The sequence below is a fragment of the Xiphophorus maculatus genome, chromosome 13 (assembly GCF_002775205.1).
Source record: "Xiphophorus maculatus strain JP 163 A chromosome 13, X_maculatus-5.0-male, whole genome shotgun sequence".
In the NCBI taxonomy this organism is placed as follows: Eukaryota; Metazoa; Chordata; class Actinopteri; order Cyprinodontiformes; family Poeciliidae; genus Xiphophorus; species Xiphophorus maculatus.
In genome coordinates, this window is record NC_036455.1 from 13,428,962 (window position 1) to 13,440,731 (window position 11,770).

At 40.6% G+C, this 11,770-nt stretch overlaps 2 protein-coding genes across 3 annotated transcripts; both read left to right on the top strand.

The window, feature by feature from the left end:
- The first annotated feature begins 155 nt into the window (after window positions 1-155).
- LOC111610508 (POU domain, class 6, transcription factor 2-like) lies at window positions 156-3,467 on the top strand. 2 transcript variants are annotated; one of them, XM_023344837.1, is made up of 6 exons: window positions 156-252; window positions 346-405; window positions 1,531-1,641; window positions 1,991-2,068; window positions 2,714-2,944; window positions 3,120-3,467. In XM_023344837.1, the coding sequence occupies exons 1-6, from the start codon at window positions 195-197 to the stop codon at window positions 3,143-3,145; spliced, it is 564 nt and encodes a 187-aa protein (XP_023200605.1). In that variant the 5' UTR covers window positions 156-194; the 3' UTR covers window positions 3,146-3,467. The 2 variants fall into 2 exon arrangements, with proteins under 2 accessions (XP_023200605.1, XP_023200606.1); XM_023344838.1 differs by lacking the exon at window positions 346-405.
- Window positions 3,468-4,277: 810 nt separating this feature from the next.
- Window positions 4,278-11,728, top strand: LOC111610506 (C-type lectin domain family 4 member E-like). Its single transcript, XM_023344834.1, has 7 exons — window positions 4,278-4,374; window positions 4,760-4,880; window positions 9,053-9,154; window positions 9,269-9,337; window positions 10,509-10,720; window positions 11,342-11,466; window positions 11,546-11,728. Exons 2-7 carry the CDS (start codon window positions 4,799-4,801, stop codon window positions 11,715-11,717), a joined length of 762 nt encoding a protein of 253 aa, XP_023200602.1. The 5' UTR covers window positions 4,278-4,374; window positions 4,760-4,798; the 3' UTR covers window positions 11,718-11,728.
- Window positions 11,729-11,770: the final 42 nt, after the last annotated feature.

Below are 11,770 nucleotides of genomic sequence, written 5' to 3' on the forward strand. Positions count from 1 at the left end.
ATTTGATCTTGTATCAATTTCTTTAGAACACAGATAATTTTGATGTGGAAATAATTTTTGTTTTTATTACTGATGCCTTTGATGTCATCTGTTTTAAAGTGAACCCGTCTGTCTCCTCCCCGCCTGCAGGAAATGTTTTAAAAGCTCCTCGTTTCTCCAGACCTGCGGTTCTCTTTCAGACTCCCAGCAGAATCATGCCTGAAGTTGATGTAACGTACTCTGACGTGAAGTTCACCAAATCAGCGACCAAAGGTGAGTTTTTTTAATCATGCTTTCACTGCATCACAGTGAAAACTAAACTCATGTCGACTCCATCTGATTTATTTCTTCATGTTTTTTGTGCAGATAATAATTCTTCATCGACTGACAGCACTTATGCTGAAGTCAAGCTTTCGAAACGGGAAGGTTTGAACAAAAACTTATCTCTGAAAGCAGCTTGTGTGTGAAGAATTGTTATGCTTTTATTGCTATTTCTTTTTTTAAAACACAGCTGTGTACATTGGTGATATGAGTGTCATTTTTCATCTGTAAAAATATTTACAGATGAAGATATTTATGTACACACAAAAAAGAGCAAAACTTTATTTAATTTAATCACAGAGAAGTTGATGGCAGAATTTACTTTTTAAAACAAATGTAATCTGATGTGGAATAAATTTTATTTTACATGTTTTACGTCATTTTCTTTGTACATAAAATCCATTTCCATGTAACGTTTTGTGTTGGGGTTTGTTTGTCATTTCCTGATGAGTTTTATTGTAGGGTTTTATATTTACAGGGAAGTTGTCACAAAAGGGTTTTAACTCCTTAGTTTGGACAAATTGTAATGGATTTTAAAAATCTGATTATAAACATATCCATAAGTCTCTGATTGGGGGTAAAAACAGAAAAGAAAAAGAAATATTTTCATTTTTAGTTTAATGATTCAATTTTGTAAATCATCTGCAATGGTTATGAATAAATAACCTCAGATTTATAGGATTTTTTATGACTGATTGCACTTGTGAGGTGATGTTTCTGTTTATTTATTGTTTTATTATTGCTAGCATCGGATGCTTCCTACCTATGAAATATGTCACCTCAGGGAACAAAGTGTCTAACTTCTCATTTTTTGCAGCAATGCAACATCTTTGTTGTTCGTCATTTGAACATCAGTTTATTGAATTTTAGTCTTAATTTTCATTTATGTAAATCTAATTGTAAAAAGTCTGTTGTGTTTCTGTTATCTGGAAAAATACAGCTGCAGATTTCGTGCTTTTCTAAGTTACAGCAGATTTCTTTTAATGTTGTAAATTTGAACTTACAGTGCAATTATTTATTTATGCATTTTTACCATTGTCTGAATTTGTATGCTTCCAATTTGCTTCTATAACTGAGTTTCCCACCTGAGGGAGAGTAAAAGATAATTCTGTCTCTCTGTTTCAGACACAAAGGATTTATCTGTTCACATTAAACACTGTGTGTTATATTGTTCGTCATGTTTGTATGCAGTGATCAGATATCCTTTCCCCTCTGATTTTCTGTTCTCAGATGCAGATGTTCAACAACCCAGACGGGACAGGAAGTCCAACATGTCTCCAGCGGTTCTGATGGTTCTGATCACTCTCGTCGTTCTCTTGGCAGCTGCTGCTAGCGGCCTGGGTTTGAACAAAAATGTTACTTGTGAAAATATGAAGAGAAATCAAACAAACAATCTCTTAATATTACATTTATATTTAAATGTGATTCAAAACATAATTTTTAGCAAAAAAACATTTAATGTCTTGTCTTTTATTTGTTTTTATATTTGCTGGTTTTGAATATTCTTTATAGTCATTAGTTACATAACCAGTTGAAAAATTCATCAGCTATTAATCCAGCCACTGAAATCACAGAAGCTTCTGGAGTAAAATGATATTAAATAAATGTTACTTTTTACATAGTAAGTTTGTAAATAATGGCAAATGTTATTTTGTATTTTGGTGATCATAATATTTTCTTCTTTAACCAGTTATATTTTATATAACGAACAACGAAACTCTCCAGAGCCTGAATGAGGAGATCAAAATGTTGAAGAGTAACCGCTCAGGTGAGACTCAGAGTTTCATTTAGAGCCGACAGATCTGGGATTTTAATTATTATAACAATGTTAAAATATTTACATATTCATCACCAATACATTTTCTTTAATTCAGCATAAAACATTCAATTCAGTTCAATTTATTTACGTAGCACCAATTCACCACAAATGCTTTGCAAAAAATAATTTCAATTAATTCCAATTAATTAACCAATCTAGTTCACATGGATTTGAACTAGATTGGTAACTAGTGGCTGCTGGTAACCTGCTGGTAACTGGCTCGGCACCAGCAGCCGTCTGATACATCCACCGTTTGAGAAGTCAGAGCAGGAAAAGAAACAGGAAAACTGGTGTAAAGAACTTTTTGTGTTAATGAAAAGTAAAGGTTAATAGAAGAACCTGAACCTAGATATTTAATGTCGGATAAAATCAATTTTTGATCATTGTCAAATATTAACTGGCTTTACTGTCAGAAACATTGAGACTGAAGATAAAGAGGAAGTGATGAAGAGGAAGAGCCAAATTAATCTTCTACCCAAGTTAAGCGATAAGAATCAGTGAAAGAATTTTGTTTGCTTTCTGTTGAGCTCCTGCAATAAAGGAGTCTGTCACACTTCAGTTCAAATATTTAATTTGACATTTATTTTTAAACAGAAAGCATCAACCAGCCTACATGTCCACCACCAGCAACTTGTCCATCTTGTCCCGTTGCGCCTTCTTATCCTACTTCTGGAACCACAGAACCACTTCCTCCAACATGTCCTCCTCCTCCAACATGTCCTCCTCCTCCAACATGTCCTCCTCCAACATGTCCTCCTCCAACATCCCCCCCCCGTCCAACACGTCCAGAACCTTCAACGTTTCCACCAACTAATGCAACAAGAAGTAAGTTCAGGGTTTGATCTTTGTCTCATTTCTGTCCTTTAGTGAAGCTAAAGAGACATTGATGGACTGACAGAGACAGGAAGTTAGATTGTAGCTGCAGGACATAAAACCTGAAACTGTCTATGAAGATTTCTTTCTCCTGATTTACTACAGTCTTTGTTCTGATCTCTTGAAGATGAAACAAGCAGCCTGGGGGCATAGGAGGAGGAACAGGAGGTGAATGTAACAATACCATGGACTGTGTGGGGATGATGAAGACAAAACTCTGAGGAGATCCTGTGGTTTGACAGAGATTGTGATGATGATGAGAAGTATTTGTGAGAAAGCAGCAGAAATGCAGCTCTGTTTGTGTGTTTAGTTCAATTGAGTCCAGAAAACAGCTTCATATCTCTGCACATTTTATAAAGATGATTACCAGATAAGTATTCTGATTCTAAAAGATCTTTACCTTATTTTTCTCTTTCTATATGATGTATTTTTCTTTTAATTAGCTAAAAATGTCAAATGTATCTTTCAAGATGACACATTTCAAAAAATAAATGCATGAATAAAGATTTTAGAAATAATTTCAACCTCTATTTTTATTTTCATAGAGTTTTTGCTGCGCTAGTGGCTCATACTTTTTTCTATAGTAGGCAGACAGGAAGGAGGGGGAGACATGCGGTAAAGGTCGTCGGGACCGGGAGTCGAACCCGCGACGTCGAGGACCAAGGCCTCCAAACGTGGGGCGTGCTAACCCGCTGCACCACCGCAGCACGCCCCCCAACCTCTATTTTGTGATCTATTAATAAAATCAGACATTAAAAAACGTACACATCATCTGAGAACTCGCAGCAATATCATTTCATTTAGAGGTCTCACTTTTTATTTTACAAAGAAAGATGTAAAACATGAAAATGATTAAGTTTCAAGAATATGCATTTAAAGTTATTTTCTCCGTAACCAAAACTCACTCATTCTGTGCTACATCATAAATCAGGTGATATTTTCAAAGAGAAATGACCAGTATCATCACACCAGCGCTGACCGTTATCCACAGAACCTGGTGTTCATGTTTCCAGCAGAAGGAAAGCTGAGACCACAGTCATGACTGACTCTAATTCAGATGCAGGAAAGAAGAACCGAACCGAACCTTTATTCTCCAGCTATCAGGAAACATCATCTTCAGGTGAACATGACTTGAGAACATGGTAGAAATCACCTGAACGAGGAAAGGAAAGAGAGAAAAACAGGCAAGAAACCACAAACCCTACAGGAGCGTGACATGTTTTTAATATTCTAACAACATGTTACACAACTTCACTGACTTTGCCAATATCTTAATTTAAGCTCAAAAGAAAGTTCCTTCCTTCAACTCAGCACAAAGCTTTTGCAACAGGAAGGTGACGGTCAGATCTTCAATCGGACAGAGAAGGGACGAAACACTGAAGGTGAGTCTAACTGGTTTTCCGTTCAATAAATACTCAGAGAATTTCTCAAGAAAAACAAAAAAATATCTGTATTTATGTATAATTGTGTTGATTTAACACTTTGTTTTTGTCTTCTTTCTGTCTAATTTAATGGTTTTTTTGCAGGTTGCATGCAGGTGTTTCTGTTTTTATTCAGAAAATAGCTTAAATAAATGAAGTGAATCTTGATTTAAATAATCCAACATAAATTTTTTTGATTTGCCGTCTAACTCTGGAGGTTTTCTCTATATGCAGAAAATTCCTTCTCAATTTAAATTTGGAGTTGAAGAGCAGAGTGATGGCAGCATCTGAACAGAAATGTTATGAAAATGAAACCTGAACTGGAAATTGTTTTTATTTGGTGAAGCTGCTGCACATCTATGTGACTCTGAAGTGAAGCGTCTCCATGGCGACACCGATCAGAGAAAACGGTAGGATGACGAATGTGACAGTAAATCAGCAGGAAGGTGATGAAGAGCCAGTCAGAGGTCAGTGGTCTTCATCAGACTGAACACAAACTAATTTTTTTACACATTCAATATTCAAAGTTTTGATGGATTTTTTGGTGTGAAGGAAACAGTCATAATTTTTATTTTTTTCAATGGTCTGGTGTTTAAAGTAAATGCAGAAACTATCACTACAGAAAGGGAAGAAGTTGATGAAAAATAGAAAAACTAACTGTCATGTTTCCTGTTGCTGCATATCTGATAGACAACAGAACGTCATTCTTCAGGCTTGAATATTTATTACAATTGCTTATGGCAATTATTAATAAAACTCATAATTAGAAATTACAACGTCTCGTTGTGTTGGGAGCGGATGAACCTGTAAGGTTCTTCCTGCAGAAACTTTATTAAACCAGGTTTAAGGTTTTTCTATCAGTCAAATATTTTCACCTGAAAAGTTTTGGGTTGAAAACTCCTGCAGTTCCAGGAGCGGAAAGAAAATTTTGTCCAAAGAGACATTTTAATCTTTGTCCTGGGGAGTCAAAGCTGAAGTATATAACTTCTATGAATTTTTTTTTACATATTTGTTAAAACTGTCATCATGTCAGAATGATAGGAGACAAATAATCTGTGAACAGATCGATCTTCTCCACCTAGATAGATAGATAGATAGATAGATAGATAGATAGATAGATAGATAGATAGATAGATAGATAGATAGATAGATAGATAGATAGATAGATAGATAGATAGATAGATAGATGGATGGATGGATGGATGGATGGATGGATGGATGGATGGATGGATGGATGGATGGATGGATGGATGGATGGATGGATGGATGGATGGATGGATGGATGGATGGATGATGATGATAGATAGATAGATAGATAGATAGATAGATAGATAGATAGATAGATAGATAGATAGATAGATAGATAGATAGATAGATAGATAGATAGATAGATAGATAGATAGATAGATAGATAGATAGATAGATAGATAGATAGATAGATAGATAGATAGATAGATAGATAGATAGATAGATAGATAGATAGCATTTATTGTCATTGAACAGAATTCAACGAAATTTCCATTGCAGCTCCCGTGCAAAAAGTCAAATATATACAGTATAAATAAGCAAACACACAATAATAATAATAACAATATATACAACTAAAATTAACTAAAGGCACTCAACCACACCAAAGAAGTAGCAGCAGGTCCAATTATGGCAAAGTACAGATGATGTGACAGTGCAAAGTGCAGAACAATGTGGCTGTGTGGGGGTGGGGGATATGTATGTATGACTGCGAGGTTATGATATGTGTGGGAGGGGGGGGCGGCAGGGAGTAATGGCTCTGACGGCTGTGGGGAAGAAACTGTTTCTCAGTCTATTTGTTGTAGTCCGTATATTCCTGCACCGCTTGCCTGATGGCAGCGGCACAAACAGTCTGTGGCCCGGGTGGCTGGGATCCATGGCTATGGATCCAGCTCTCTTCTTGACCCGGTCTGTGTAAATGGAGTCCAGGTCTGGGAGGGGGCATCCCACAATGCCTTGTGCTGTTCTCACCACCCGTGTCAGTTGTTTCCTCTCCAGTGCTGTGCAGCTACCATACCACACAGTCATGTTGAGGCAGAGAATGCTCTCGATCATCGCCCTGTAAAAGTTCACGAGCAGCCGTGAGGAAAGTCCAGCCCGTCTCAGTTTCCTGAGGAAGAAGAGCCTTTGTTGTGCTTTCTTCACCAGGTGGGAGGTGTTTGTGTTCCAGGAGAGGTCAGACGTGATGTGGAGGCCCAGGAACTCGATGTTGTCCACACGTTCCACCACTTCTCCATCTATGAGAAGGGGAGTGTGATCCGTCCTCCTGGACCTTCTGTAATCCACAATGACCTCCTTGGTCTTCCCTGTGTTCAGCACCAAGTTGTTGGCTGAACACCACTGAGTGAGCTGCAGAATCTCCTCTCTGTAGTGGGTCTCGTTGTTGTCTGAAATGAGACCCACTACTGTTGTGTCGTCCGCGAACTTCACGACTGTGTTGGTGGGGTGGATGGCCACGCAGTCGTGTGTAAACAGGGTGAAGAGAGCTGGGCTGAGCACACAGCCCTGCGGCGTGCCTGTGTTGAGGACCAGTGGGGACGATGTTGAGCCACTTATTCTCACCATCTGAGGCCTGTTGGTGAGGAAGTCTCTGATCCAGTGGCACAGTGAAGCGGGCAGCCCCACCTCGAGTAGCTTCAGCACCAGCTTGTCTGGGATGACGGTGTTAAATGCTGAGCTGAAGTCTACAAATAGCATCCTGACGTAGGTGTTGGGATGCTGCAGATGGGTCAGGGCTGTGTGCAGAGTGATGGAGACAGCATCCTCTGTTGACCGGTTCGCTCTGTAGGCGAACTGAAGGCTGTCCAGGTTTGCGGGGATAAAGTCTCTGATGTACCTCAGAAGAATCCTCTCAAAGCACTTCATGATCACCGGGGTCAGAGCGACGGGCCGGTAATCGTTCAGGCTGGTGATGGACCTCTTCTTCGGTACAGGGATGATGGTGGAAGACTTGAGGCACTCAGGAACCGTGGCGAGCTGCAGGGACAGATTGAAAATGTCCAGAAACACTCCTGCCAGCTGGTCGGCGCAGGTTTTCAGTGTCTGGCCTGACACCTTGTCTGGTCCTGGAGCTTTGTGGGTGTTGATCCTCCTCAGGGTGGACGTCACCTGATGCTTCTGTAGGGCGAGGGGCTGGTGCTGCTCTTCCAGTTGGGGTAGATGTACAGCTTCTCTGCTGCCCGCCGTGTCAAAGCGGGCAAAGAAACTGTTTAAGGTGTCAGGCAGGGTGGGGTCGCGGCTGGTCAGCTGAGTGCTGTGTTTGTAGTCCGTCATGGTTCTTATGCCTCTCCACATGCTTCGGGGGTTGTTGTTGATGAAATGTTCCTCAATCTGCTGTTTGTACTGGAGCTTGGCCTGCTTAATACCTTTTTTCAGTTCCGACCGGGCCCTGCTATAAGCCAACCTATCTCCAGACCTGTAGGCAGCATCCCGGGCTTTCAGCAGGGCCCGTACTGTGCTGTCCAGCCATGGTTTCTGGTTTGGAAACACTTTTATGGTCTTAACAGGGAGGACAGCGTCGGTGCAGAACTGAACATAGGACAGAACGGACGATGAGTATTCCTCCAAGTCTGCGCCGTCCCTGAACACACTCCAGTCTGTATGCTCAAAGCAGTCCTGAAGTGCAGAGGAGGCCTCCTCAGTCCAGACCTGAACTATTCTGGTGGTCGGCTTAGTTCTGCAGGCCAGAGGCTTGTAGACAGGAATCAGCTCCACTGAGATGTGGTCAGACATGCCCAGATGTGGAGCTGCTACAACCTTGTAGGCTCCGGGGGTATTGCAGTAGACCTGATCCAAAATGTTATTGTCTCTGGTGGGAAAGTTTATGGACTTGTGGAATTTGGGAAACACAGCCTTCAGTTCCACGTGATTAAAGTCCCCCGCCACAATCACGGCCGCCTCCGGGTTGGAGTTCATCTGCACGCTGATCAGGCAGTACAGCTCCTCTAATGCTAGCTTAGCATTAGCCCTCTGTGGTATGTAGACGGCCACGATCACAATTGACGAGAGTTCTCTCACCAACTTTAATGGTCTGCATTTCACCGCCAGATATTCCAAGTCAGGAGAGCAGAATGTGCCGACAGAGTGTGTGGCTGTACACCTCCTCCCTGAGCTGCTGTCTGTAGAAACGTAATGCTCCAAGTCAGAAACAAGCAATCAGATCTAGGAGCAGGGTTTTAGAGCTGTCAATCAACCTCTGGTATTTGCTGCTAAACATGCTAATGGTGGACAAGCAACTTACAGTTAGAAGAAAACTGTTTATCTGCCATCATTGGTTGGTATGCTAACTAGCTGTAGCAATCATGAAAACCTCTATTGATAGGAAGAAGCTGCATCGTAGCAGAGAGCAAGTTCTGTCAAACATAGGGATGATTGACAGCACTAAATCCCGCCTCCAGGCTCTGATTGGTTGTTTCTAGATAGCACTGGGAGAAGGCAGAGGAGCTTGACTTTTTTTCACGGATCAACAACTAGGATATGTTTATCTAAAACTAAAATAAAAAGTTCAGAACAGACAGATTTGATGCCAGTTTCTATAGAGTCGATGTCAGGTTGGTGGTTGTTTCTGTGAGTCTCCAGGTTCTGATCCGGTTCTGCTCTAAATGCTCCTCAGGCGAAAACATAAGCAACACCTCTAAGCTGCCAGCAGGGGGAGTAGTTCTGCTGGTTCTGGTCGGTCTGCTGGCTGCTGCTCTCATCATCATCTTCAGACTCTGTGAGTTCACAATCTAATTTTCCTTTTCTGAAATGTTCAACTGATATGTTTGGTGGGAAACACCAAGTTCAGGTTTGTGTAAAAACCAAATAACTTTTGTTGTTTTTGATTCAGATGCTGCTTATTTGATGACCAATAAAAACCAGAGAGAGGAGAAAGACGATGTGAGGAAACATGTCTCAGGTGAGGCTTCAGAGTTTGGAGGTTTCCAGGTTCAGATGGAAAATGTCAGAGTTGATGGATCAATTCACATTTGGAGAGTAAATTCAGGACTTAATCTTTGTCTCTTTTCTGTCCTCTAATGAAGTTAAAGAGACATTGATGGACTGACAGAGACAGGAAGTTAGATTGTAGCTGCAGGACAGAAGACGCCTCCTGCTGTCTCCAGATCACACAAACATCTACAGAAATCTCAGAACAACTTAACAATAATCAGTTAAGATCAATCCAGTTTATATGTGCAGCACCTTTCAGCAACAAGGCAGTTCAAAGGACTTTACATCATTAAAACAAAAAAATACAAAGTCATAGAACAAACAGTCAACAGTTGAAATATTACATTTTGCCAAGTGCCATCGTTACAATTTAAATGTTGGTCAGTGTTTCATTTATTATGGTTAATTATAATGAGGCTCCATTTATACAGGGCTAATCAATAGATTACAGATATGTTATGCATTCCTCTATAAACACTTAATAAATCATTAATAACTGTTTATTATGCATTAATTAAAGGTGAGAAAGACACTATAAGCTGAAAAAATTATGTTTTGTTATGCTTACAATGTAATCTGAAATTTTTATTATAACAACTCTAAATAAAATTTAAAGGTGAACAGACTTGGCTCACTATTTGGCAGGAAACTGGGGGATTTTCTTCTCCTTCTCACCCTTAATGAGTGCATAATAAACAGTTATTAATGATTTATAAAATGTTTAGAGATGAATTAACACCATGTCTATGAACAAAGGGGAGCTTCATTGTAAAGTAACAGAGATTTATTCCTCCTGATTCACTGAAGATGTCATGTTCCGTGTTTTTCTGTGTGTTTATTTCGAGTTTCCTGTGTCTCTGAGTCTCTGTGTTGTCCTGTCTTCCCCTTGATTACTCCCAGGTGTTTCTCGTTCCCTGATTACCTCCTGTGTATTTAGTCTCACCTGTGTCTCTGTGTTTTGTCGGGTCCTCGTCGCTTGGCGCTTCTTTTCTGTCTATCTGTTTGTTTGCCACGGATATTGCTGTTGCTACCGGTGTGAGCCCTGGCTTCTGGTCAGCCGAGCCGCCAGAACTTTGTGGACTGTTTTGAACAGGATTTATTATTAAAATTACCATCTTCACTTCAACCTGGGTCTACAGTGTCTCCCTCACCACCTTCAACGCCGCACTACAAGACAGAAGACGTTGTTCTGCTTGAAGGGGAAACCTGTCTGAAGTGTGCGGCAGGATGGGAGCAACATGGAGGAAAATGTTATTATTTTTACACCGTGAGATCAGCCTGGACTGAGAGCCGACGTTTCTGTCAGAATCTGGGATCAGACCTGGTGAAGATCGACAGCAGAGAGGAGCAGGTATGAAACTGCTGCAGGTTCAGCTTCTCTCTGATTTCATCTCATCATCATGATTCTTCGTCTCTGCCAGGGCCGGCCCAAGGATTATGTGAGTCAAGCGGCTGCTTAGGGGCCCCACCCCACCAGGGGGCCCCCAAGAGCACCAAGCCAGCATGATCAAACATAAATATATTTAAAGTAACATTTAATAATACAGACTAAATGGAAAAACAATTTACATATTGATTTTATAATTGTTGTGGAAATAATGGTTAATCTCTTCCTGCTGTCAGTGTTGGGGAAATATAAGATATCAAACTTGTTATCTTGTTTACTGTAAATTTAATATTTGTCCTTTAAACAGTTAAATTAATATGGCCAGTCTGCATTTCATAATCCAAATTAAATGTTTTAGTTTGTTACTCCTGTCAGGTTAAAATCAATAGCCGTAACAACGCTGCTATGACATGATATAGTTACAAAACATGCTAATGATAGATGTTAAACCAATAGAGCAGCTTAGGAATGATAAAGTGTCTGGTGTCGCCATGTTGTTATGGGGGTGGAGGGGCCACAAATAAAAATCTGCCCATGGCCCCGAAAAGTCTTGGGCCGGCCCTGACCTCAACTTCTCCTGTCCAGATGTTCCTGGAGGTCAGACTGAGAGCGTTGATGGAGCATGATGAGGACCGGTTCTGGATCGGACTGACGGACTCAGAAGTAGAAGGCAGATTCTTGTGGGTGGATGGATCGCCGCTGGACCAAAGGTTTCATTGCTAAGGAAGTATTTAAGAAATGAAACAGTTGGACTTGTTTAACTTTGTTTTTCTGTTTTTCATGACGTAGTTTGAGCTTTTGGGGTTGGCGCCAACCAGACAACTGGAGCAGGGCCAGCCTGAAAGCAGGCAACTGTGTGCGGATGGGCAAGAGAGGAGGTTCTGGTGATCCGACGTCCTGGTTCGATACGTCCTGCAGCGATCCGCAGAAAAGTATCTGTGAACAAGCAGGAACTCAGTGATGTCTGAAGTTCAGTTGAGTCTAAAAAACGACCAGAGCTCAAGTTGGTTTTAT